Raw genomic sequence first — 21860 nt, 5'->3', positions numbered from 1 at the left:
CATCACAAAACCTGTGAAAAACATGAGTTGGCACATTATCAGAGTACATAAGGAGACAGAAGAATCGAGCACAGCTCACCTTGACAAGGCTGACGATAAAATCATCAGTAAAATAAACACACACACAAAAAAAAAAGGGGGGGGAGGGGGGAGAAAAGCCAGAACAAGATACATTCATTTTCAGATTATTCAGAACGTGTGGTTTGGGGTCTTCTCAAAGCACCATTGATTTCCTCCTAACATATTAACTCCATAGGCACAACGGAAGGCAGCCGGTGCTAGCAGAGAGAATCAAATCACTCAGGAGAGGGACCTACACGTTCCCTGTTACAGCAAGAAGCCCTCTTGGCACAAAGAAGCCAGAAATGGCTTCTTTCCCCATCTCACCAGGTTTGGCAACCACTTAAGTCTATCCTGAAACAACTGCAACTGTATTTCCAATTTCAATTGCTGGCCTAGTCATCTCCTCATGGCAACTCTGATGTTAAAAGCATTTGGATGATCTTAATATTCCCCAAAAGAAAAAAAGACAACACAACAAACCTGCAGCAAACTATGCAGCAGCTTTATGCCATCTAAAGAGGAGCCGAAACAGTACTTGGTTAAGCAACTGTTAAACTGTAACTATGCTACGTTTACAGAGCTTTGCAAAAACGCAGTACTTAAAGGACTACAAAAAAAGATTATATTTTCCTCTCACTGAAGTATTGAAAGCAGAATGTACTCTGCTGGAAATGAAACGGTGGGCGTTTGATGGCATATTTTAAATACTATTCCTCTTTGTGCATGCAGTGTAATGCCACCCAAGGGGGAGATTAAAAAAAAAAAAAGTCTGTAATTTGCAAGTCCATTTCAAAGTCATATTGAGGATGATGTGAAATTCAGGATAGGATTCTTGAGAGAAATCTCCCTGGAAAATGCGTACATACCTCAGGGAAGCTTTGGATTTGCTTCCCCACACTGGAAGGCTGTTCTGTCTTTTGACATTTCAATGTTGTTTACTCTTTGCATCTAATTTTGGAATTCTTGAGTGGTTTATTACAAAGGTGTATCTTTGACTAACAAGAAGATATTTCTATTCTGCAATCTCCAAGACTTCTAAAAATCCCTTACTATTAGTCTTGAAACTTTTATTGGTAGTGAGGGTACAGCAGTTACTTTCACAATACGGGATTCATCCTGTTGTCAGGTGTTACGAAGGTAACAGACATTTACCTGTGTGAAGGACCCTCTGTCACGGCCCTGGGAAAAACTGATCAGACCAGCGTGGGCAATCCTTTCTCAAACAATTACAAACAATATCACGTTTTAAGGCTTTAGGCAGTCATCAGCAGGGATTAGGAGGGAATACTCTCCTTAACAGACTTCTGGCTAAATGGGTTTTCTCTTTCTTCTGTGTCACCTTCCCTGAAGTGTTACAGACAGGCCACAGCTGGATCTGGGGGAAGGAAAAGGGTAAGATCATTTTCCTGAGGTCGGATTCTCTTCCGTAGATGCCCGAGTGAGCAGATGCCTAGATTGAAACTCATCACCGAATCTGATGTCAAAAGAATCTTCTCCTGGGTAAGATGAGGAAGGAGCAGGGATGGCTTCTGTCTTCACTTGTAGTGTGTAATATGGCTTAAGTATAGAGATAAGCAATTTGATCATCAATCGCATCCCACTCATCAAAAGGGTTAGGAGCGACAGTGACACTGTGATCCTTCCTGTCTTTTTTCCATGGCCACAACAATTTGTTCTGCAGAAGACTGAAATGTTTCAGTCCAATACTGAAGTCTTTAGATTTAGTCTAGCATGGCATCAAGGTGAAAGGAAAAGCAACCACAAAAGACCACAGCACACAAGAAGAGTGATTTGCTTTTCCTCTTAAATTCTAATTAGTTTAATTTCACTTAACTTTTGCCATACAGAAGTTAGACATCTATCCTTACTTAGTCTTCTGTGTGTTCTGTGTTAGTGGAGAGAGTGTAGCATTAATCATGCTCCAAAGCCCTACCTTGAACTTGTCTCGCTAAACCACGGGAAAGCCACGACAACTAACCTGGACAAAACCCCTACAGTTCATACAGCTTAAGGCAGGCAAATTTTGGAAACCTATGAAACCACGGGAGGAAAAGGTCTCAAGTATTTTATGTTGATACTTACTGCTTGACTGTTTTCAGATCAAAGAAAACAGTGACAGAAAAGCTCTTATGAGGATATCTAATCCATTAGGCTGAGATGATTCCCTCTACCAGCCAGGCACTGGCACAGCTGTGTCTCACTTTACTCTGCATCGAGGGGCTTTCTGTTACCAGTATGTAGGACAGATCTGAATCTGGCAGTACCTTTAGTCTGGTTTCTCCAGTTAAATGAAGATAAAAGTGTACTTTGCACTATGAACAGATGACACAAGCCTTTTTTTAAAAAAAAAACAAAACAAAACCAACAACAAACTCTATACCATCCCCTAAACATGTGACAGACACGCAGCAGCCACAGTCAGATTATTATTTTGCACTTTGATCAATGCAACTTTGCAAGTCTCTCATGCCAATAGTTCTCTTTTGAAATGGTATTGGGTGAGATTATTAGAACAAAACCAGAAAATTATGATCACAGTTTGTACTCCTAGCTTTCGCAAATGAGAGGTTAAGGTTTAGCAGTGTGGAAAACCATAATCAATAATTTTGCTGCTTCTATAATAATGCAAAAGCACTATATAGATTGTATCCATATTGCTTAGTCTAAAAATAAACAACTACAAATTCAATAGGACAAACATCAAATATATAAACAGACATGATTCACTTATGAAAAGCAAGTATTTGTGCTGAGAAGAGCAAAAGTCCAGTTTTGAGCTCATTGGATAATTAAAAATAAAGACAAAACAACATAAGCTTAATTATTATTATTTTAACATGTTAAAAATACAGTCACATCAAAATAGGATACACAGTTATAAAACTGTTGCAGATGACATAAGAAAATAGTGTGTATATATTTTATATATAAAAATCTACAGTATTTACTAATGCTGATACATATTTTGGAGCCTTGTGTTGCTTGCACAAATAAATTGTACAGCTTTGTTATGAATTACAGAACCATCGTTAAACACCGAGATTATTACACTTAGCCACAATATTATATACATACATTTCTAAGCTGCTGTAAGCAATCAGAACTAAGGTAAGCCCATGTCATATTTATCTTCACAATTTTAGTTTAGAATTTCAGTGTAGTGCTTTGCTACTGTTACTTTGCTGCAGTTTGCAATTTTTAAAATATAAAATTGCCCAGTTCATTAAAAATTACATCAGACACATTATATACACAAAAAAAAGTTTTTGAAATATACTAAGTAAATGTTACTTCCATTTGTAAAAATTGTTTTACTTCTGTACCTTAAAACTTACAGAGCCAACCTGCAGCAATTATAGGCACTAAAGCTCATTCTTTAAACGAAAAAAAATAAAAAATCCATTTCTATGTTTTCAGTTAACAAATCTTATAAAACAAAAGATAACAGGACAACTTTCCAAACCATCCAAAACTGGTGTTGAAACCACTGTTTGGTACTTAAGTATTAGGAAAATCTCTCTGTTAAGCACTCCAAGGACCTCTTCTGGCGAGATCCTTATCCGCCTCAACTCCCACAGGTTCCAGTGAGAGGTCAGCGCAGTCGGAACGCACCACCCGGCACCCAGCAGCTCGCAGGACTGTAGCCTACATGTGCCACTTAACCTGCTCTTTTTTTTCACCCCCAATTCACAGTCAAGGAAAGGAAAACACAGAGTAGAAAAGGCTGCAAACACTAATTAAAAATACTTATGTTACCAGGAGTCTAAGCTTCCATTTAACAGTCAGGATCATTTTAGTGTAAAACACCACACAATCTCTCAGCAGCCTGACGGCACAGCAGCACATGCCCAATCACAGACACGACCCTACCAGCTCTTTGGGGTAAAAAAGGGTGAAACAAAATGGAATTGACGTGACAAAGCTTAAGAGAAGGGACACTGCATACTCACACAGCTCAGAGAATGTCAAGCCTCGACCAAATCTCAGACTCCTGTGTATACTTCACGAGAGTGTCGAGGAGCTGCTCATTCTCTGATACTGGTGAGATTTGGCCCTGCAACCAGTCTGGTTAGTTTGACAGCACAGCATGGCAAAAAGAGAAGAGTGCAGCACCATTTCTGTATCTGGCATTACTCTCGCTGTGCTCCAATATTTTGCATATAGGACAACATTCTGAAGGTAGGTTTGGGCGAGAAGGTAAAAATTCTCCACTTTCGATGCACCTAAAAAACTAAACACTGCCCTGAATTTTAAGCACCATTTCTTAGCCAGATTAGAGAGACATTTTGGCTTTCTGCTTTTGCCTGCCTGCTCCTTCTTGCTGAGGAAAATGACAAACAGTAGTCAAAGGAGAGGAAATTAACTCTCACATAAGATTAAATTAATAATCCCAAAGCATCTCTCCTGCCCAGAACAGATACTGGGATGCTGAGGCAGCTGTATAAAAACGACAGAAACTCCCATTCAAAATGAATGGCTTCTCAAATAAATTACAAAGAAAAATTAATATGAAACAAAAGTACTTCACAAGCTTTGCCCAAAGTTAAACGCATTTACATTTAAACTCTTTAGCTCTTTTCCATATGCGTTTGTGTATTGTAAGTGCACACTCACACGTGCGCGCGCACACACACATCTCTATACAGTGCATTAACAATGTCAGTCAAAATAAAACTTGTAAATGTGTTACAGGTTTTAGGCAGAAAGATTGTAACACGAGTTATTTAAATGTAAGGAACAATGACAGTATTAACCACATTGTATATATGATCTTATTGCTATGTCTATGTGCATCAGATCACTTTCAATAGCTTCAATGCAAGTCTAAGAACTCAACTAGCCTTCAGTGAAAGCTTGAAACATCTTTGAAATAGTGTTGTTATTTTTGAGACTCGTGAGCTGTCTGCATTTCACAGAAGAACTGATGTGGACTGCTACTAACGCGGTAATGTTTAACTGCTTTTGGTTCTTGCCATTTTACTAAGTATAGAGAGATTCTCAGAGAAGCACAGATTCATGCATAGACAATCCATCATTTCTATTTCGATAGTGCTGGGCTTGAGCTGACGGGTTTGAATATTGGTATTGTGGTGAACCATGCTCTTCAAAGGCTGGTGAAGTCCTGTATCTTATTGGACTATCCACAGAAACAGCAGGAAGACCGTGGTCTTGAAAAGGTGTTGACTGAAAATGCTGGTATTTCTGGAAATTGTCCAAGTGGCCTTTGTTAACGTCTTGGCTCCAGGGCTGCCTGTAGGGTTCATGTCTGTAAATATACGGAGCATCTGGCCACTTTCTATCTTCTGGTAAATAATCCACTGGAGGGATTATGAATTTGACACCTGTGGGGGACCTTGAGTTGCTGGTATAAGCATCGACAGGGGCTACTTCTATCTGACCAGGGGTCGGTGAAAGAGGATTTTGGCGACTGGGAGGATAGGAATTCATTTGTAGTTTATCCGGAGAATAATCTACTGAAACGAAAGAACCATATGGCCTACCAGAAGGGCTGGTTCGATTCCCATGATAATGCAGAGGTACAGAACTTGTGTTGCCTATACTGGAAACATGCTTTGGAGAATTTCCATGGTAAGTGGGTGGATTACTATAACATGGCAGTGGCTGTTTTACATTCAGTCCGTGAGGTGGTCCATCAGATTGCGATGAATATTTTGGAGATCTGGGTTGCGAAGTGAAGGCATAATTATTGGGTATTTTAAATGGAGTTGGTATTTTTTCGTTTTGCTTTCTTGGACTATTAGAGTATGTTACATGCCTAGGACTCTGTGGATGAGCTCTCTCAAGCATTTCTTCAACAAGATTCTCATTCTCATTCTCAACTTCTGGAACATTGTCATACTGAGATGCATTAGACCCTCGCTTACCTTCATCAGCATCCAAAACCCTCATCTTCTGCTTCACATTCAAAGGCTGCGTTTCTCCAGGACTTGGTGGTGGGCCCGAAACCGAATGGTTTATTTGCCTTCCTTTCGCCTCTGCAGTAAGTTTCATTGTCTTTTCAATTATTTTGATATCAGATGGTTTATTCCACTTAGGTACAAATTCCCTTCTTGTATTTGAAGTAGCATTAGAATTTTGATTAGCAGCTGCATTATTATACTGTCTCGAGTTGTCTTGCTCTGTTGGCGGAGGCTTTCTTCTGGTATCTACCTCATTCTTAGATATACTACTTTGTGTGTCTATTGGTCGAGTCTTCTGCTGTTTTAAGGAAGGTTTCTTTTCCAGTGAATTAATTCTTTTTCGGTTATTTGGTGAACTTTCCGGTTCTTCTTCTGCGGATGGTCTCCTCTCTGTCCTTCTTGTCTGTGTACCAGTGTTGTTCTGTCCATTAAGCATTGGAGTGGAGTTAACTATAGCAGGCTGAGGTACTGATGGAATCTGCCCCAATGGCTTCTTTGGAAATTCATCTTCTTTACCTAAAGTAGGAACAGTAAAAATATAAATTCACCTTCGTACAGAAGTCGTCTTTGATCTGTTGGTCATGCAAACAAAAATAGCTATGAACTCTACTACCTGGGCCCCTCTGTGGGTCACCATTCTGCTAAAAACCTCAAAGCTTTTTCTGTATACTGACAGTAAACAAAGATTTTGTTCGGCTCTCATCTCAACCACCCTAGTCTTCCTTTCTACACATGACACAATCTTGCCAAGCTTTTGCTCATTCATTACACTGCTGCAAAACACCATCTTCCTAGATGACATCTGGGTTACAGTACCTGCTCTGTATGTACCCCTCCTCACACTGTCCCCGTCACATTAAGTAAACTACTTTCTCTACTTTAAAAACCCTTTCCAATGTCCTTCTCCTGATCTGCTGTATTCCATTCATTCATCTTTTAATGTTCACCTCTAGTAAGCTACACCATCATCTCTTCACCAGCTTCCTACCAGACATCTTTGAACTTTCTCTCACTTCTTTTTTTGGGTGAAGCTCCTCATGAACATCTGCACAGTTAAGTCCTTGCTCCCTCTCAACGCCTGCCTAGAAATTTCATCCTCGGTATTAAAAAGCTACAGTATAACTAAAAGGCTCTACACAGAATCCTATTTTTTTCAGTTCAGATTTTCATCAGTCATAGAACAATTGAAGTAGCTAATACTGTCACTGGCTACATCATGATTTCAATTGAGCATCCAATGAACGAGTTTTGCTGAACACAAGGACACCATTTACAGAACTAGGATATGAATGGAAAGTTCTCCCAGACTGGAGCTCAACACATCGCAACAGCCAGTGGTAAACATCAGTTATTTGGGGACCAAGAACAATCCACATTGTCACTACAGAAAGAATAAAGAAGTGTTTCATTGCCTGATGTTGCTCACAGAACAATTTACATTGAATTTTCCACTGTAGTCTTTCTCCATAGCAGTCAACGCCCTTCATATTCTCAGTCTTTTATCATAGACTCTTGCATATAACTTTTTAATTGTGTAATACATTACTTTCCCATTATAAGCAGAAAAGGTCACATACTTCTCATTAAATGCATTAATCTAAATTTAATTTATTTGATGTTCAGTATTTTCCCAAAAATAAAAAAAACTTTTAAAGTCAGCATAACCAAACAAATCCTACTCACTTTGTATCTATATATTAAGCAAAAGCTCTGTTGCAAGGAGAAAAAAATAAATGGCTACCCATACTCAAATGTTATGCAAAATAAATTATATAAAATGACTGTTGGTAAAATAATTGTGTTTAATCCCTGCTTCTTCCTAAGACAAGAACTGTAGAATCATTCTCCATCAAAGATCATAAAGTTCGCACCTCACTCTTTCTAGCTATTTGTAATTAAAATTCCTTATACATGTCTATATGGGTTCACAGGAGCAAATACACATAAATGCCTCTACCTCTGATCTGACACGAGTGTTGTGGTTAGAAATGAGCTATGTTCATTTTTACAGCCAATAGTATGAGTTCAATCTTTGATGACTGGTTCATGATAGAGACACAGAGGGAAGCCAGCAGCCAAGGTCAGTATTATTTATTACAACAGCATAACAAACTACCATCACAGATCAGTTGCTACATAAACTAAACAAAAACTTACAGTTTGTGCCAGCTAGGACAGAGCGGGAGGACAGCAGAGAAGAATACAATGATGCCATGTGTCATGAGAAGATAACTAAATAAAAAGTACTTAACAAAAACAGCCTGGTTTTGCCAAACAATTAAACTAGCCTTTTCCTGATTTTCAAAGTCTTCATATGAGGCCAAAGGTCATATGGAAATTTACCCTTTCCAGTAGAAATACACAACTTCAGAAACATCAGTTTACATATAAACACAGCCTACCCTGGCTTTCTGTAGAAAAACATCCACTCTTTTTTTCCCCTAGTTATCCTCTGCTCAATTATGACCATACAATTATTTAGATACACAAACCTATGCCCTGAATGCTCTTACACTGAAGACACTCACTGTCCACCTTGCTACACTTTGGCAAAGGAAGATACTTGTGCTGAGCCTTCTCCCCAATTGCTTGCCCCAAATGGGAGACTGCAGATGTTAAATCACCTTACAGGATTATATACCTTGCATGCTATACCCTGTGATGAAGAACACCTACATAAACAGCTACGAGACAGCACAGTAGGTTACTTGGTGGGGTAGGGCCTCACCATTAGGCTCCAATGAGTGGCTACTGGAACTACATGCCTCGAAGTTTGCTCCCTCTCGCTGCAGGGCCCCACGATTCACCAACCAGGCTAAAATCTGGAGCATGGATTTGTAGACTTGCATTCCCCAGCAGCACACCATTTGAAGAACAGATGAGGGGACAGGAATGAGTTGCATGGATGCTGTAAATGGATGATTTAACAGCTCCGCGACATACTGTCTCTTGCACCAGCCTCTTCAAAATTGTTCTTTATTCTTTATGAACAGTAGTTCACTTTCTGAACTTGCTTCAATTTGGCAAAAGGCATTTGTACCATTTAATTTACCACTTGCATTCTCAAATACAGTGTCAGGCAAAGCTGAAGATCTTACCTTTTAAATAAAAGTTAATTTTTTCCATAATAAATATTTCTGATATATTACAATGCTTTCAATCTTACTAATTTTGTATGTTAAAATAGCATTAAATCTGAATTAAGAAATAATACTCAAAGTACATATCAAAAACTTGTCATCTAAATCACACAGAACTAGTCTTTATACACTGTTAATCCATTTATAACCTCCAGGTGATCCACAGTAGTTATGGGATGGCACAACAAAATGTGTCCTCAACATCTGTAAATTATTTAATTTCTGTCCTTGTATGCAATAAATGTTTCATAAAAATGATTTATTTTTTCCATGCTTGAAATTCAGCTATTCAAGCTATATGAGAAAAACCGGAAGACAAGTTCCTCAAGTAGCTGCAATGCTTCCTTCATCTGTACACAGATGTTTAAAGCATGAACTGACTTCCTCTCTTCCAGCTTTTACTCTTTAAGAAATGCATACAGAGCAATATGAGATCCTTTGAAATATACTTGGTTGTACAATAAAGGTGGGGTTTGTGTGAGTTTTTTGGTTTTTAATTTCACACAGTTAAGGTTTCTTAATTACCATTAAGCTCTAATAAAACCCAAGTGAGAATACTGCAGACGCTTTTTTGAATTCTATCTAGTCTGCTTTGAAGACTACTTTCTGTCATCTTTCCTTCACATTTCAGAGTAAAAGAACACGCTACAACCAGGTATATGTGGGCTGCACTGTCTAGATGACGAATGCTATAACATGAATTGCAGCTGTAAAATGAATATCAGAAGTCTTACTAGGTTTGTTGTGAAACTGTTAAAACTTGACATTAATTCACGTACTGAGTAACAAGCAAAGCATTCCAAGACAATAGTTCATTTAGAGGAAAAACTCCACATCCTAACAGCGTGATACCACGTTTATACGCTGGTAATACCGGAGCTTAGTGCTTTCAGGGAAAACAAAAATATGGAACAATGAGTCTGTGTGGAAGGAGGGTCAGTGGGGAAAAGAAGAAACACAGCTTCAAATCTTAGCCACAGGGCTTCCACAGAACTTGGTTTAACTTGACCTCAGACAGAAACAACTGACACAGCTTGTTTCATCAACCACATCTGCATGTGAAACTTTAAGAAATCGCTAGAGGTACTTAATTCAGTAATCAAAGCTCCGAAGCACAGGCCATGTTCTGGTTCAAAAATGTTTGAGCTCCCATCACCTTCTGCCATAAAAAGCACTAGAAGGAAAGGAGTTGTATGAAGACCTATGGTGCTGCAGCACAAAGACATCCTGCAAACTGGCCACCTTCTAAAGGAAAATCAATTTGTTTTAAACTGCAAAACAGATATTTAATTCTAATTCAAGTATACAGATCATACATACATGTATATATACATACACACACTAACACAGAGCTGTCACTTCCAGTGGAACTACCAAGTGCTCTAAAAACAAATAAAAACTCCTCAAGTTCAAAAGTCGTCCACAAAATTAAACAAGTAGAGGACAATCAAATCTATCACCATGCACATTAATACAATGAGACATTCCTCAAATGCACAAAATAGCATGCCAACTATGTCCGTGAATGCTTTAAGCAGTCCACTATCAGCAAGTATAGCAAGAAAACCACCATGCTGCATGCTAGCAAGAAAGAAAGAAAAAAGGTAATAAAAGTAAAAAGCTGAGGAAAAGAAACCACGATGCAAAGGCAAACAAAAGAAACCAAACAACAACAATCTCTACCACTAAGAGGTACATAAATAGCTCACCAGAGAAGCAAGCAAAAGCACCAATTCTTCTTACAAGCCGCATATCTTTTATCTACCAATTTTCCACTCCAAATTTGCCTAAAGCCTCACACGCAGCTCTCAACCATCATCTCTCCTACTTCAGCTAAACTCACTGTTCAAACTCCTCAGATCTGAGCATGCAGAAATTTTATTTGGATGTTTTCAAGGACATTCAATTGGATATCTGTTTGTGCTGCCGATCCAAAGTCTGAGTTAATTCACTTTCTGAACATACCTGCCTGACTGAGGAACGGAGAAACTTTTTAATTCTACAAGAAATATTTCTGGGACAAGTGCTTTTCTACACAATCTATCATGCCTACATCCAAGGTTTAAAAACATTTTAAAACTAGAAGTTAAGGCAAAGCTGTCCAGTTCAGCTGTGACTGTTTAGCAGCGACCTCTACAATCATCGAATGTGCCTTTGTCTTCCAAAGCGAACTGGGCAATCAGATTTTTCCCAGCTTGCCAGTATTTGCATGAGATTCAGAACTGGTTAACTCTCATCCTTCCCCCCCCTCTTCCTCCAACAGAACAGGTTCCTAGACCGAGTTTAGTTACTGGCTTTTCCCAAAGACAAACATAATAGCTTATATCAGAATTAACAGAGCTGGAACTATAGAAAGGAGGTGATCTAGTTGGCTTGTACGCAGTATAGCATAAAATAAGCAAACAACAAAGAAACTAGGGTGAAAAACGGGTGAGGAAGGAGAGAAATGGAAGTAGAGGAAGACAATTTAAGCAAAACATGAACAATCAGGTTCGTGTTTGCTGCTGGTAAACATATTACCTGACACGAAAAGGAGCAAAGCAAATACGAGCAGATCTGACTGTTCCCAAAAAGATAAGAAATTCAAGTCACATTAAAGAAAGTTTTAGTCTGCTGATTTCTTCCTGCTCTAACAAGTCTTGGTCACCACCCAGTGGAAGTCAATCTCAACTACAAGACTTTTACAGATAATTGCTTCAGGAGGCACTAACAGCCTCATGCATTGAATAGCAGACATATAATTGGAGTAAAGTGCTTTAAGTGCTCTCTCCGGTGACTAACAGTCTAGTCCTTAATTTCAGCACCAGAATACATGCACTTTGACTGTTCTAACACAATGTTCAGGGATGGTAATGGTCATAAAAACAACTCTTAAAATGACATCTTGATATTTTGTGTTTATTTTCCATCAGTGACGTCCCACCTTACTTCTTCAGTTTACAAGTCCAAGAGAATTTTAAAGAAATTTAAGTGCCTGCACTAGAAGCTCAAGCTGCTGTCTGAAAGTCAACCTCTGCTCCTCCTCCTTTATATGCCATCATCGGCAAAGGAGTTACTAAAATGAAATCTTGCCTGACAATTTAAAGGTAGAACAAAATAGACTGTTTGCCTTTTTGCTGCTGTCACTTTTGTAGTGCTGACAGTAAGGAAAACTTACTTTATAAACATCTGCATGTAGATAAAAAATAGAAATGTTCACAAATTTGGTTGTCAATCAGAAGATACAGGTGGCCAGATGTATGTCTGTAAGCTGCCTTTGCAAAAAAAATTTCTAAAATTAACCACTTTGCTTTACATCCCTAATGCTACATTTCTTCCAGAAAATATACCTTCTTGAAAAGTCAGTTTAAAATAGGAATATGAACAGGGGCCAACATATCTACCTGGATCCTGTTTTTAAAAAGCATGCAAGTTTTAAACAGTAAAGATTTTTAAATGATGCAAACCAATGTCTAAAACTGCTGAAAATAATATACTAATATAATTAGTATAAATCCACATATTAATTTCCTTCCTAATATTGCAAAGTAGTTGCATCACACAAGAAACAAGGCAGAAAAAATAGTTTAGTTGATTAAAATATGAAGTGCATTGTATGAAATAGCTACTTGTGTATTCTTCAAGCACAAGTGAAAAATCCAAAATTCCTCTGAAACAAAACACAACCAAAAGAGAGACACCATCAGAAACAGGAAAGTCAAGCTGACTTACATATTTCTACTGTTTTGGTTGTCAAAGGGAGCATTAACAGCAGAGAATAGACATTATTTAACAGATTATCAACCTAGTATATACATCTGCACTGTCACTGATGAGTATTTAAAGTAGACAGATATTTGAATAAAAGTTATCCATAATAAATTTAATAAAATATACCTTTAAAGCTAAATAGCAGATATACATTTAAAAATTTATGGCAAATGCAAGATTCAAACTTTGCTAGTTTTCCCTGAATACAGAAAAGAACTAGAAGAACTGAGTCAAGAGTTTAAAGCTGGTGTTATGCACAAATATAGTTAAGATGATCACAATGACAAGGGCAGACTCCAAATTTGTGAATACTGCTTTAAAATCAAGGTACAAGACCTTTATCTCTGATTTAAGGCTTTCTCAGCTGCTGTAAGTTCTACCAAACTTTCAGTCATAAAAAAAAAATCCAACCCAGGATATTCCTCTGCCCTCCCTTCTCAGGACACCTTCTAACAAAACGCAGGTGAAGACTTGTCTCAAGAACAGAGCTGAGAGCCTTCAGCCTTGACGGCAGGCCTGACTTGCTCATGAAGCGCTAGATTAATAAATGTTTTTCAGCCACGTATTTTTAAGTAGAATATGAAACTTCCACAGGTTTTTGTTTATTAAAGTCAGACACTATACAAAATATATGTATTGATATATAAATATTGTTTATTAAGCATTGTATTATTTATGTAGGAAATTCTGTCCATATCTTGTATTTAAAGAATTTTGCTGCTGTTTTAAATAACAGCCAAGGAAAGTATCTGCATCAAGAAATTTTGGAAATTAATGGTGTACACTACACTTGAGACATCATCCTTGAATTAAGGAAGAGATTGTCCGCTCTGCGTCAGATCTGGCTCCTTGAGAAGATGCAAACAGGAGTCATACAAATTTAGATGAGTTTGCTGTTCAAGAACCTGCCTTGGTGTGGACACCCTTCATAACGTTCCAGGCAACCCAGAAAATAGCAATTGCCTGTTCTACAAAATTTGCTTGAGGATATGCCAGAGGGGAAGTACCTAAAGGACAGTTTCTACCGTATAGCTGTCACAGCCTGCCTCTCTGGGGCCTTGATAACCAAGCAGCTTGCCAATAAGAAGTGCGCTTATCCATACAGTTCATTGTCTCCATAGAGTCATTGGAACAGGGATGCCTACCTTGGGTTTTGAGAGTAGCACTTAAGTTGCAAGCCATCCTCTGAAGCTGTAGTTGCTAAGTACAGGCTACCCTATACTGGCCAGCACTTACACTGGAAACTACCACAGAGAGGAATGAAAATCCAGTCTGCTTTATGCAAAATAGGCCTAGTATTGGCAAAAGCATTTCATTGACAACCAAAATTAGCATGATCTCCTTAACATCCATGTTCTGGCTGAGCATTTTAAGGGTTTTATCAGCGAGAAAGTGTTTAACGAAGTCCCTTCCTTCCTCTCTGCTGTGAAGGGAACAAGGAGCTCCTTAATTCAGTGGGAGAAGCCATGGAGGAAGCAAGCCAGAGAAAGCTACATCAGACATAAGCAGACATCCACTTTAAAGTAACGAAAAAGTTATTACCTCTTTTAATATCCTACTGCAGCTTACCCTACTAGGGCAGGAAAATCTATACAGCCTAACAAAGGATGCCAGATGGAAAATTCCACTGAGCTTAATTAGCTCACTGCTATTCCTGGAATCCCTGATACTGATGCAACTGTAAGATGGAGATGTTTTTTCTTTTCCCTAACATGCATTTTTACGTTAGTTCTTAAAGGTGTAATTGTCACTCAATTAAAAAAAAAGAAGTGCAAGATAGGAAGTAGTGCTTTGATTTCAGCTGAGAAAACAAAAATAAACACTATTTTCTCAGGCTACACTAGATACTTAAATGAACAGTCTTATTTTTTGTGCATATTACTGCATGACATATAATGGTTTCCCAAGTTTTACATGAAATTAGAAGAAAGAGAGTAAAAAGAGACTGAAGACAGTAAAGATAGTAGAGTCAGACACATGAGTAAAGATGAATGTCTAGAGAATGCTGAGAACCTGTAGAAAAATATTGTTGCCTGAAGACAGTGATTAGTAAAACCAAAATGAACATCAGAGCAGGAAAAGGGAAAAAAAAATAAATCAAAGGCTTGTGAAATTCATGAGAAGAACAAATGAGGCAGCCTCGCTCAACTACAGATAACAGCAGACAAATCAGCTAGATTCCCCAGGATTAGGATGAAGGCATTTTATATTTACTTTGCAAAAGGTTAAGTAATGTTCCCATTTACCCCTGGCAAAAATATACCACACAGAGAGGCTTTCCCAGGCTACTTTGAAATTCAAAAGAAAAAAGCTCAATTCCTCATCCAGCACCAAAATGTACTTCACTTCGGCTTGCTTCTCCTATTTTAATATTAAACCTCATGTTGGGGGGGGGGGAAGGGGGAAAGCACGTTATGGTCATTGATGTTGCTTTAGCTATCCAAAAGAGAGAACCAATATGGCTTAAAATAATTACCATCCTGTCATGTAGTCATATCAGAAGTTACGCTTAAGTGTACAAAAGTATGAAATCAAACAACTTCCATTCCATTGCCAAACTGTCTCAGCAAGAAGATACATTCACTACCCTTCGTTGTTGGTCTCCACAAGACAACTCCTTGTGTTTCACACTTTCTGTTACTGCATTGCAAGGTAGATGGCTCTTATGTCACCTAAAGCCCCCTTTAATTTTCTGTGAAAATCCAGAGTATTCTCAGACAAAATTTCATTTGAAGGCATTTTACATTCTCCAAAAAGAAAAGCCTTAATCCACAAATAAGTTAGGAACAGATTTTCTGCCTTCATTTCTTTTCCATCAAGAAAATTTCCAGTAAATTCTGTATTTTCTGCAGAAACTCTCAAACACAAGTTACATGCATGTGATTTTCTAGGCTGAAAGACACATTAACTCTATCACATAGCAAACTGCAAAATCTTTCCCCACTCTTCAGCTACCACAGTTTGAAGTGGAAACTCAGAAACTTCTCACTGCTGAAATTCACTTTACCACATCCCTGAAGAATCTACCCATCTACAAACAGCTGAAGTTTTTTGCGATGACCCCCTCACCGTTCAAATGTAATCATGGAGAACTCTATTTAAATTTTAACAGAAAGCACTCCCATGATCTATCTTCCTTTAACGTGATGGAGTGGAATTGATGCTAAAAGACAAAGTTGCTCATTGACATGCTCACATCTAGTCACCATGACCAAGCGTCAGCTCCGATAAGTTGTCTTACAAAGCACACAGCTGAAGAGTAGTGCTGAAAAGAGTAACTTGCTCTGAAGAATAGTCAAGACTGAAATGTAGCTTGTGGAAAAAGGATGGAGAGAAGGCAGGGCAGTACGGCTGTGATTAGAAAGGGGAAGAAGCAGTGCACGCAGTAACATGGAGAAGAACTGTAGACTCACAGAACACAGTCTGTAGATGAGAAGGACCAAGACGACTGAGCGGAGGAGACAAGAGCAGGAACTAGACTTGGACCTATTGTAGGTGGGAGAAAGTGTGCTAGAGAGATGTTATAGAAAGTCTGAAAGAGGGCAAAAGACAGAAATAGGGAGCAAGAGAAATGGGAAACTCTGACAAGAAGCCAAGAGTAGTCCTGAAACAGCCCAATAACGCATGCAATAAATAAGGCCTACAGAAACCGAAAAATGAAGTTCATTAATGAAAGAGCTTCAGGAACAAATTCTCACAACCATTACACACAGGCAACCTTTATTCTGACACTTCTTAACTTCTGAAAGCTAATCATAGCAAATTTTAAGGTAATTTCTGCCACATTTTTAAAATTTTAAAACATACATTCTTTCTCACATACTATTTTACAATTAGCAAGGATAAAGAAAAAGGACTAGGAATAATCACAAGAAAAATTCTAATTAAAGATTTGGGAGGTAGGGATAGAAAAGATATTAGAATCTTAATACAGGAAGAAGAGATTCTATACACATTTCCTAAGTAGCACCCCAAGAAACAACCATCTCCACTCTGCAACCAAAAAGCACAAACACAAAGGCTGAGAAGAAATTAAGAAAATAATTTAGTTAAACATCCAGAAGGTCTATCACCTGCAAACAATTAAAAATCTTGATTTGACTAACAGAAGAAATTATTTGACCTGAAGTTTGTTCCATAGCTAATCGAGCTATAAAACAGTCTGGATTCTCAGACAATGCTATTGCTTCAAATAATTCGAAACCTTGGTATTTAGTCTTTTATCTTAAAGATTTTATAAATACAAGTTAATGAAATTATCAGAACATGGAATGTTTTAAAGTGCTTTGCTATTGGCTTGCAACCAGTATACAAAACACACACACAAAAGAGCAAACTCATGAAGAGTGTTGTTTTTAAGCTGCAAAATATTTTGGAGGAAAAAAACAACAACTATGTAGTGAAGAAGACAAACATTTGCATAATTTTTAACAGCATGAATTAACACTTTAAAAATGGACAATGTGTGAATAGCTCCAAATATCTGAATCTGCATGTGTACAAGTTTCTTACCAGCCGCCGGTAAATCCAGCTTTGCTCGTTTCAATTCTGATATAGAATTTTGGAGCTGGTCTATTACGAAGTCATCTTCATAGAAGAAATCCTTGGCTAAAGACTCCTGTAGAAATTCCACAAGCTCTTCCATTTGTAATTTCATCAAATGCTCTATATAAGAAGAAGATATTATACATAAAAATATCTTGATAATGTACATTAAACTTGGAAAATGAACTTAAGATAGTAGATACTGTTGTTTTCAAAGTAGAATGAAACCCCCTTATTAATTAAGCAGGTAATAAAAGTCTACACTAGAAATCTATAAAATGCATTAAAAATTCACTTGCAAATCGGCATGGAAATCATTTTTACTTATCATTCTCTACTCAGGACAATGTTTTCTAAGAGGGGGCATATTCAGAAAACTAACTACAAGTCACCCTCTTTCAGCCGCCTTATGTCCAACAGCTTCAGATCTTTATTTTTCAGCCCATATCCTCAACTTACAAAACACCACTGTAGATCTGTACAACATACACCATTTCTCTTATTAAGAGCTTTGAAAAGCAATAAAACATTTTAAAACTTGATATTCCAACGAAATGATGATAGCAGTTCACACGTCAGAACCATTGCTTCAGGCGCTCTGAAAATTCAGGTACTTTTTGCTACTTCAATCACACTCAGGTCACATTTTGAAAGGCGTTTTACAGTTATCAGATTATTTTTCCTTCTGTTTGACACAGCAGTAAGGCCATGTTTCCCACACAAACCTGTTTGGCTTGCAAGGCTGTAACTGCATACCTATGTAGCTTCTTTAAGCATATGTATGCCACCAAGAGCTCCAGAATGTACAATTTCTATACAGAAACCACAAAAAATGGTTTTGCAGTGTAATAAAAATGCTATTGGCACTTATTCCACAATGGCATTTTGACTGGATAGCGATACGGTCAATGTTTTTAAGGGTAGAGAAGAGACTGGAAAACAAACCAGAATCCACCTTCTGCCAGTCCCTTAATCTCTTCTACCTTGCCATAAGGTACTCTTGGTGTATTGATCGCGGAGGAAGTCGCTACGTACTTGCTAAGCAAGCAAACCCACACTTGGACATTTTCCTCAGGTCTTCCCATAACAAGTGTAGTGAATAAAAAAAAATTGTCAAGTAGATGTCCATTTGCAAATAAAGAAGATAAACCAAAATGCTACGTGTAATGACTTGCCTCTAAATGTTTTGCTTAAGTACAATAATTAAACAAGTAACCTTTTTCATCTTTCAAAGCAGTTTATGAACACATCGACAAATACACCCCAGTGAGACAGGGAGGCAGTACCACCACAGTTCCAGAAGGGTAAACTAGCAAGCAAATTATGACATCAATTCTGCAGGCTCCAGGCAGACCCCTGAATTTACATAGAGTCAAATGACTTCACTAAGAAAGCCAAAGTCCCAGAGTAAGACTTTATCAAACTTGAGCTACAAGGTTATCATCCTGAGAAATGCTCAAGTCTATTTAGGTGCTAACACCCATCCCAAAAAGTTTTTTGGATCCTTTGGTACTTAAGGTGCTAAATCCCTTTTGGGAATGAGGCATAGATGCTTGGGATAATTTTTTCTGTTCAAAATCTCAAATTTTACTTTATCTGAAGGCAAGAGATGGAAGAGAAGGCCATCCAGGCAGACTACATAAATTCTGAATTTTAATTACATTCTTGGACAAACAATGGTATGATGACAGACATACACTGGTGTTTCCTTATTGCCAAGTCGTTTGCTGATAGAGGTTCAGGTATTTAGTGGCACACTCTGGATTCTTTGTGCACTTTTTTGATTATTTTAAATCCTGTAGGGGCTAATGAGCCATTTCCAAACCGTGGAACTACAACATTTTTTCCCCATTGTTTAATCAGCAATTCAGCTCATCTCATGTCAATGTTTAATTACCTGTCTTACTGTAATAAATATTTTTCTTTGGCAATCACACACACTAATAAAGATTTTGATCTGTTTGTCCACAAGGAAAGAAAGATACCTGTCAGAAATAGCATAAGGCAAACGGGAAACTAAGATTTTCACACAAGGTCAAGCTACATGAAATAAGAACAAAACCAGCTGAATCTCCATTGAGCATTCAAATGTTTGAAAGATTTCTTACTTCTGTGTAGTTTCAGAATTGTGTAAGACATAGCAGTGAGAATCCGCTCTCCTTCAAGTATGTAGATATCCCATATCCTAAGGCTTAATGTAAAGGGAGTCTGCAATGACAGAGTCAGGCAACACTGTGAAACTGTCCCAAGTCACAATTAAAAACAGAAACAGAAAATGGAAAGCATACTCACACGATCAAGGAAACACTGGAAAAACCACTTTGTTGTGTAAAAGCTAGTGGACATATCCTGGGAGTCCTGTAAAAAAACAAAGAAGGCTAAAAATACTCACAAAAATCAAGTCCATGCACTTGCACTGTCCATGAAAAAAAACATTTTCACCTTGAAGCCAATGTACCAATATGCACCATAAAGAATTAATTTAACTACATGAAACACTGTTGCTTCAATCCAACAAATACAATTTCTGTCTTTCATAGTTTTTTTTCATCAACTTCACCACCTGAAGAAACATGCATTCTGAGATGCAGAGGGTACTAACACATCTTAGATCCCCCTCTTATTCTTGGGACAGAGGTAGCAGAGGATTAAGTCCTCTCTCAAGAAAATAAATCAATATTCTGGAGCAACCAAAGTTCAGGCACTGGGTCCATTTAGTCTTTCATTTCTCTATAGCAAGGCTGCCAATTCTCGCTAAAGGGTGAAAAGATTTGGGACAAGAATACATATATACCAGAAACCAGCCTAAAACAATCAAATTCTTCAAACGCAGGACCCCAAACCCGCACTTAGACCAATAAGCAATTTCGTTCCTTAATTAAGGGGCCTAATTTCCCCTAGAGCATAGATGGTCCATGGCACGCCACTCCATTCAAAGATGGCTAAAGCTTCTTCGCAGTTTCACAGAACTCTTCAAAGCTCTTTGCACAGTTAGAGGAAAAGCCAAAGTAAAAGCTGAAAAGCTTAGAAATTCTGAATTTTAACTTTGGGATAACATCATATTCTATGCTTGCCACATTCAGCTTTTCCAAAAATTTCAAGTATACAAACACTGAATAAGCAATGGACCAAATCCCTCTTGATTTATCTACAGGCTTTACCATCATCTGTCAGCGAGTTAAGACAGACTCATCTTAGTGATATATTCACAGGAATAAATGAGGAAAAATAATTCTTAATTTAAATAAACTTCATGAGATTTTCATTTTGAGAGTCTTTAAAAAAAAGCAAACAGAACAAAAGACACCGTATTTTGAGATTTTTCTAACTTGTAAGAATGGCCATCAGCCTACTGAAAGACAGACATAATGTACCACGCCCTTCCCTGAGAAAAGCTGATTGCTATTAAATTTAATGCCACTAAACTAATTCACACAAAAATCAAGCTATGTTCTGATTTTAAAATGAAATGAAAAATATATAATAAATGTGTATAGTGAATGTTCTCTGGCCAAGAACTCTCTCAGAAGGGAGCTAGCAAAGCATTTTATTTAAATTAGCTTTTTCAATTACTAAAGCAACTTTCTCCTCTTTTCTGAAACTTTATTTTTCAAGTGAACCAAAGGAGAGAAGGGGAAAAACCCCTCTTGATTATTAAATGCAGCAATAAGTGGTATATAAGCAATATAAAAAATTTAATAACATGCCAGCCTTAGGTTGTATCACCTCAATTGTGTATAATTATTTTTATTTTTTTAGGAAGTATAAGGGCCTTTTAACATTTATTGTTAAAACCACTCAATCTTCTTGGGATTATTCTGTATTTTGTTCCTGAAACAGGACAATCTCAAAAATGAGAATAAGATAAAATTTTAAATAAGAATCATCATCTTGCAGGTACTGTAATAATCAAATCTACAACTTTCATTTCAGAGCCAAGTTAGTCTTGCTTTTATTTTTTTTTTTAAATATGACAAGATCATCTTGCCCGACTAACTTTGACTTGGCCTTTTAACATAAGAGTGTTTTTTTCCTAACCAGAGCTACTTAATTCCATGCTATAAGCAGATCTTACAGCATGTTGTTAAAAAAAAGACATTAAATTCTATTTTATAATACAACAAGCAAACATTAGGTGCAATTCATCATTGCAGAGGTGCTAGTCTGATGCCAAATTGTCTTTTTTCTTTTTCTAAAGAGATAAACGTACTAACCAGAAAACAATATAGTCCTGGCAAGGTAATGTTTGTAAGGAGCTATCACTCTGAAAAGACATTTCTGCAACTAAGTATCTCTTACACTACCTTTTAAAACTTGGAGATGGATTCTGGCAGAACCAATGGGATTGTAAAAGAAAATTCTTGATGACTATTGGAAGGGCATTTTTCTCCCATTAGAAAAATTAATTGTTCCTTAGAATAAATACAGCCAATATTAGCAA

General features: G+C 37.5%; 1 protein-coding gene across 1 annotated transcript in view; it reads right to left on the bottom strand.

The window, feature by feature from the left end:
• Positions 1–2876: 2876 nt before the first annotated feature.
• The window catches only part of USP6NL (USP6 N-terminal like), a 119606-nt gene continuing 100622 nt past the window's right edge, over positions 2877–21860 (bottom strand). Inside the window, exons 11-14 of the mRNA XM_009882950.1 lie at positions 19712–19777; positions 19528–19627; positions 17387–17539; positions 2877–6500 (exon numbers count right to left, since the gene is read on the bottom strand). Of these exons, the coding sequence (XP_009881252.1) occupies positions 5062–6500; positions 17387–17539; positions 19528–19627; positions 19712–19777 (1758 nt within the window). The 3' untranslated portion in view covers positions 2877–5061. The remainder of the gene's footprint in view (positions 6501–17386; positions 17540–19527; positions 19628–19711; positions 19778–21860) is intronic.

The sequence above is a fragment of the Charadrius vociferus genome, unplaced genomic scaffold (assembly GCF_000708025.1).
Source record: "Charadrius vociferus isolate BGI_N301 unplaced genomic scaffold, ASM70802v2 scaffold32, whole genome shotgun sequence".
Classification (NCBI taxonomy): Eukaryota; Metazoa; Chordata; class Aves; order Charadriiformes; family Charadriidae; genus Charadrius; species Charadrius vociferus.
Note: the sequence above shows the minus strand (reverse complement) of the source record. Positions and strands in the feature narration are given on the sequence as shown.